The sequence below is a fragment of the Palaemon carinicauda genome, chromosome 34 (assembly GCF_036898095.1).
Source record: "Palaemon carinicauda isolate YSFRI2023 chromosome 34, ASM3689809v2, whole genome shotgun sequence".
Lineage (NCBI taxonomy): Eukaryota > Metazoa > Arthropoda > Malacostraca > Decapoda > Palaemonidae > Palaemon > Palaemon carinicauda.
The window spans coordinates 59,888,807-59,896,306 of record NC_090758.1 but is presented as its reverse complement, the minus strand read 5'-3'; the positions used below and the strand labels follow the sequence as shown (position 1 = coordinate 59,896,306).

General features: G+C 30.3%; 1 protein-coding gene and 1 pseudogene across 1 annotated transcript in view; both read right to left on the bottom strand.

Moving 5' to 3' along the window:
- The window catches only part of LOC137626968 (neuroligin-4, X-linked-like), a 189,833-nt gene that overhangs the window by 290 nt on the left and 182,043 nt on the right, over positions 1-7,500 (bottom strand). Inside the window, exon 12 of the mRNA XM_068357951.1 lies at positions 1-355. This exon is cut by the window's left edge and continues 290 nt beyond it. Coding sequence (XP_068214052.1) covers positions 1-355 — 355 coding nt within the window. The remainder of the gene's footprint in view (positions 356-7,500) is intronic.
- The window catches only part of LOC137626520 (neuroligin-1-like), a 10,479-nt pseudogene continuing 4,823 nt past the window's right edge, over positions 1,845-7,500 (bottom strand).

Genomic DNA, 7,500 nt, shown 5'->3' with positions numbered 1-7,500 from the left:
AGGTTACGCCACTCATATCGTCTATGGTTTGTACGCTGCTTATGTAATCTGGAGGCCAGTCATGCTGAGACTCCTCTTCAAAGGCTGTGGCCAGGTTGCTACGCATTGTGATAGAAGGCCTCAGGGTTCCATAATTCCCTGGGGCATATATTGTCTTACAGTTGTCCCCAGACGAGTGCAACTGGACGTCATTCCCGCTTTCGCTATCCGCGTCCTGTGAGCCTTTGGCGAGGCTCCGGCGGTTGGCCTTATGGCGATAATAAACGGCAGTAAGAACCAGGATATTTACCATTAGCAAAGAACAGGCAATGGCCACTGTCACGCTCAGTGCAGTCGTGTAGGGGAAATCCTTCCCCTTTTGACTCAGCTTATCCAAATTACCTGATTCACTGGCTTGCTTTTTGTTAGCCTTAGCTACAATTGTCATGAGGTGTATTTGTTGGGCCAGTGAAGGTTGGAGTGACTGGGTTAGATAGAAAGCCATCTGTTAAGTTATACTGACCTGTGGATTCAGGGTATAAACCCGACTGGAGATCAGTTGGTAATCTGAGGAGATTTTTATCTGGGTCGTACCGAGAACCCACTCGTTCCAGACCAGGAAGTAGCCATGACCACAAGGCTACTTTTCCAGCACGGTAGTGGTCACGTACAAAGTTTTGGGTTCCTGGAATGAATAGACATATAGGTAACTAAAAGTAATTATGTGAAAACGAGGATACAATATTTATAAAATATATATTCCTTAAATATAAGATATATGGTTTTGACTCTTGTTGTTATGAATAAATATTTTTTTTTAATTTATCAATGGATACGTTTTGGATGTTACAGCTTCATAAGCAATTACAAATAGAATCCAAACACTTAAATTTACCTAAAGCAAGTTTCTGGAAAAGCTACATATCATATCTATATTGATGATTAGAATTATATCATAAAATTCTAGATGTACTATCATTTAGTTTATTAGATTAATCACCAATTGAATATTAGTATTTTACTAAGGTTCTATAGTTTTCTGAAGTGCATTGAAGAAGTTACGTTTTACTAGTTTAGGTTAATGATATTCATGGGAGTTGGGTTATTGAAGAGAGAGAGAGAGAGAGAGAGAGAGAGAGAGAGAGAGAGAGAGAGAGAGAGAGAGAGAGAGAGAGAGAGAGAGAGAGAGAGAGAGAGAGAGAGAGAATGTTAACATCTAGAACTTAAGATTTTATATATAGAGAAGAAAGGGATGATTAATTATTATGTAAGTTATCACGAAGAAATAAAATTACTCTAAAAATATGAATAAGTGTATTTTCCTGACCTAAGGTTATATATCTAGAAAATATTGAAAATCATTGTATCATTACATCTTTGAGGAAATACAGCCACACAAAATTAGGAACCTCACCTATTTGGAAGTATCTTTGATAGACTGGATCATATTTGGGCCATATCTGCTCTTCAGAAGTTATGTCGTTTGCACTCTCAGACATCTTAGCTTTTGACACTGTGTGTTTTGGATGTCTGTATTATTATTATTATTATTATTACTATCCAAGCTACAACCCTAATTGGAAAAGCAAGATGCTATAAGCCCAGGGGCTCCAATAGGGAAAAATAGCCCAGTGAGGAAAGGAAATAAGGAAATAAATAACTGAAGAGAACAAATTAACAATAAATCATTCTAAAAAAAGTAATGTCAAAAGAGATATATCATATGTAAACTATTAACAACGTCAACAACAAATATGTCATATATAAACTATAAAAAGACTCATGTCCGCCTGGTCAACAAAAAAGCATTTGCTCCAACTTTGAACTTTTGAAGTTCTACTGATTCAACAACCCGATTAGGAAGATCATTCCACAACTTGGTAACAGCTGGAATAGAATATGAACATAGAGTTTTTGAATTGATGCCATAAGTATAATTGATTGATTTATGGTATCAATGATATAAAATGTACAGTATTATATATATATATATATATATATATATATATATATATATATATATATATATATATGTATATATATAGATATATATATATATACATATATATATATTTATATATATATATATATATATATATATATATATATATATATATATATATACACGCACACACACATATATATATATATATATATATATATATATATATATATATATATATATATATACATATATATATATATATATATATATATATATATATATATATATATATATATATATATATATATATATACACACACATATATATATATATATATATATATATATATATATATATATATATATATATATATATATACAAACACATATATATGTATATATATATATATATATATATATATATATATATATATATATTTATATATATATATAAATATATATATATATATATATATATAGATATATATATATTTATATATATATACATATATACACACACACACACACACACATATATATATATATATATATATATATATATATATATATATATATATACAAACACATACGCATATATATATATATATATATATATATATATACATATATATATATATATATATATATATATATATATATATATATATATATATATATATATATATATATACACACACACACACATATATATATATATACATATATATATATATATATATATATATATATATATATACATATATACATATATATATATATATATATATATATATATATATATATATATATATATATATATATATATATATATATATATATATATATATACACACACACACACACACTCACATATATATATATATATATATATATATATATATATATATATATATATATATATATATATATATATATATATATATATATATATACATATATATATATATATATATATATATATATATATATATATATATATATATATATAGATAGATAGATAGATACCTACATACATACATATATATCCATATCCATATACCAAGGAACTTCCACTAATTTTGGGTGGTAGCCAACATCAAACGAATGAAAAAAAAAGGACCTTTCCATTCTATGCTCCTCCCAGCCTGACGAGGAAGTCAACCAAGTTCGGCTGGTACAACTAGGGTGCCACAGCCCACCCTCCCCCGTTATCCAGCATAGATGAAGCTTTATAACACTGGATCCCCTACTGCCGCTACCTCCGCAGTCATCCAAGGCGACCAGAGGAAGCAGCAGGGCATACAGGAACTGCGTCACAATAGCTCACCATTCATTCCTGTATCTAGCACGCTCTCTTGGTTCTCACATATATCTTCCTATCACCCAGAGCTTTCTTCACTCCATCCATCCACTCAAATCTTGACCTTCCTCTTGTAATTCTCCCATCAACTGTTGCATTCATCACCTTCTTTAGCAGACAGCCATTTTCCATTTTCTCAACATGGCCAAACCACCTCAACACATTCATATCCACTCTAGCTGTTAAATCATAAATTACACCAGTTCTCACCCTCACTACTTCGTTCCTAACCCTATCTTCTCGAGATACACCAGTCATACTTCTCAGACAATTCATCTCAAACACATTCAATTTCTGTCTACCCGTCACTTTCATTCCCCACAACTCCGATACATACATCACAGTTGGTGCAATCACTTTCCCATACAAAACTCTCTTTACATTCATGCCTAAACCTCTATTTTTTATCACTCCCTTCACTGCCCCCAGCCTTTTGCATCCTTCATTCCCTCTCTGACGTACATCTGCTTCCACTCAACTATTTGCTGCAACAACAGACCCCAAGTACTTAAACTGATCCCCCTACTCAAGTAAATCTCCCTTCGATATGACATTCAACCTCGCAACACTTTCCCTTCTCGTACATCTCATAACCTTACTCTTACCCACATTAACTCTCAACTTCCTTCTCTCACATATCCTTCCAAATCCTGCCACTAATCGGCCAAGCTTCTTTTCAGAGTCTGCAACCAGAACAGTATCATCCGCAAACAACAACTGATTTACCTCCCATTCATGATCATTGGTGTCTATCTCGTTCAATCCTCGTCTAAGTACTCGAGAATTCACCTCTCTCATCACTGCATCAAAATACAAGTTGAACAAGTATGGCAACATCACACATCCCTTTCTCAGCCCCACTCTCACAGGAAACCAATCGCTCACTTCATTCCCTATCCTAACACACGCTTTACTACTATTGTAGAAACTTTTCACTGCTTGCAACAACCTTCCACCAATTCTATATAACCTCATCATATTTCACATCACTTTTCTATCAACTCTTTCATACGCTTTCTCCAGATCCATAAATGCGACATACACCTCCTCACCTTTTGCTAAATATTTCTTGCATATCAGCCTAACTGTAAAAATCTGATTCATACATCCCCTACCCTTTCTAAAACCACCTTGTACTCACCCAAATTTTATGAAATTACTCCACATTGATATGAACGATTTGCTGAGTGTGATATCCATATTAGTGAAGTTATAACTTGAGGCCAAAGGTCCAAGAGTGCCCATAGGACCACCAAAGACGTACGCCAGCTCGTTCAGGAGAAGACTCTCGTTTCCAGACTTTGGGAAAGATAATTAGTTCAAATTTAAAGCTTTATTGTAGTAATAACTAAATTGAACAATAATAATTTGAATGGAAGAGGAATATATGATTTTATTTATATCATGATTCTTTTATTGGTATTTATTATATTATATTTTCTTGAATATTATTTGCATGATTTGGATACATATATCTCTAATCTATGGATAAGATTCAAAAACTTTCTGTAGATTATTAAAGATTCTCATTAATAATATATACCATATTTTTCTATTTCATATATAAATTCAATCTATCCATATCAACGCACATTTGAACCTTCTTCCTGCAAGACGTAGAGATAAGATGACCGGGAAGTCGTGTAGAGCTGCTTGGCAAGATCTGCCATCGGCGAGACAATATTCGCATCGTGAAGGCCTTGGCCGGTTGAGTCTCTGATGCTGATTGGTTGATAGAGGGATCTTGACCAATCAGTGTACTCGGCTGTGATGACTAACATTATTTCCTGTGGCGAGATGAAAATGCTCCATGTGAGGTTTACTTTTATATATTAGATGGTATAGTTTATATATGTGTGTAGCCCAGGTGATAATAATAATAATAATGATAATAATAATAATAATAATAATAATAATAATAATAATAATAATAATAATAATAATAATAATAATAATAATAATTCCCACCTGCAGATGATATCGATAGTTATTGACGACGATGGATCTCAGCAGATCCTCCCTATAGTCAGCATCGAATCCTTCCTGGACTTCTTGCTGATTCAGGATGTTAAGGAGGTTGGCAGCTGTCATTCCTAGTAGGATGTCAACTGGAGTTCGACCTTCCTTGCCTTTGAAGTCAAGAGGAAAATTAAGATATTTCTTATTTTTCTTTTTATAGTTGAATGATTAAGAATATTACTTGGTATAGACAAATGGAGATATTTAGGATATACGATTAAGTACTTGGGTGCAAGTTAACTTTTATATTATAGTTTAGAAATTAGGAATTTTATTCTGTTTAAACGTATGTATTCATTATGCAAGGATTTCAGTTCGTAACTGTATATATCTGTGAATATAAAAAAACAACAACAAAAACAACAAAAACAACAACAAAAGCAGCTGTGCCTAGAACTCTGCAGGGCATTGGCCATATCCATGTCCTTATTCATGCCTGTGGTTTGGCTAGTTTTCATCACCAGGCTTGCCAACTACGGACTGGTGATGGTGGGTGATTTATGTCTTATTGCTCACAGCAAACGTAGCTATTATAGGTAGCCCTGGTAAAGCTCTGCTGTTCATCAGGCGCATCTATATATATATATATATATATATATATATATATATATATATATATACATATATATATACATATATATATATATATATATATATATATATATATATATATATATATATATATATATATATATATATATATATATATATATATATATATATATATATGACTGTATGTATAGGGCTGTATATATGTAATATTATAGATCTCCGGGTTTCAGCTGTATTATCCATTTCATGCATTCTAAATTACGACCCTAAATAGCATTTATAATGAATAAAATATTCTTTTGCCTGTGAATTAACATATCAAATCCATCAAAGTATTTTTACAAGTTAAACTTACCCATTTTGCTCTGATGATTTTTCCAGTCCGGTTTGATAGTGACACCATCGATGCTGGGGCCAACAGCCACTTGAAACTTGGATGTCTTTAGTTGAACCTTTAAGAACAACAAGTTAATGTTATTTCCTTTTTTAAACGTTATATTTTTCCTGGATCATAATTATTATTTAGACAAAAATATTAAGGTTAACTTATTATTTGTCTTTCATAATATTGATTTAAGTATTATTATACTGAAAATAAATAATCTTGAATTATATGCATTTACAAGTGAACAGTCAAATTATACATTGTTAGGTTCAATATAAATTCAAATTAACAATAATATTTTGGTTTTAAAAAAATACCTTTAGGTAAAGATGGACATTTGATCGAAATTTATATTTAATATAATTTTCGCTAAAGATAATTAAAAGTTCTATAATAAAATCATCTTGAGTTAAAATTATTTCCAATCAAACATAAAAGTCCTACTGTGTATTTTTAGTTTAAATACAAACTTAACTTTCTAAAAACTTTTTAGTTTTCTAAAACATCCCTTCATTTATCTAAATAGACTTTTAATTAGAATTAGTTCTGTTTGTTACTAGAAATAATTTTTACGTATCCACTAAAATGTATATACAATTTACAGATTGTTTAATTACCCATTCGTAACTTAAAGGAATTACTTGCTATATAGAGAAAAAATTTACTAATTATACTTTTTTTTTAACAAATTGCCATTTTAATTAATTAATTGTATTATTAAACTCTTGTATTATTTTTCTCTTTCCAGGAATATACTCATCAAAAATAAAGAAAAGAAACTGTAACTACGGCATAATTAATGAAATTTTAATAAAGATATCAGTTGACAGGTAATGAAATTACAATTACAGAACAGGAAAAAGAATAGTTACATTTCATTAGTGTTTCTACCTATTTAGATTCCATGTAGCTCATTTGTTGTGTGATCTCTGTGGAGATTTATAGTCAGGGGAAGAATAATTACTGAAAACAGCATAATTTACTTTGTACATTTTTTCCTATAATTCTAGCATATTATATGAGTGGAAAGAGTATAAGCTAAAATTGTATAATAGTCAAATTATAATAATTTTTCCTTGTTTTCTTAGAATGTCTTATTGTTATTTTTAAAAATCATATCCACTTGTTATATAAAACAAAATAAAATGAATATGTAAATAAGTTAGAAATTATTATCTCTTTTATATTAAATTGCAAGAGTCTAACTACATACAGGAGGAGGTGCGTCTGTATCTGCGTGTGTATGAGTATCTATCTAAA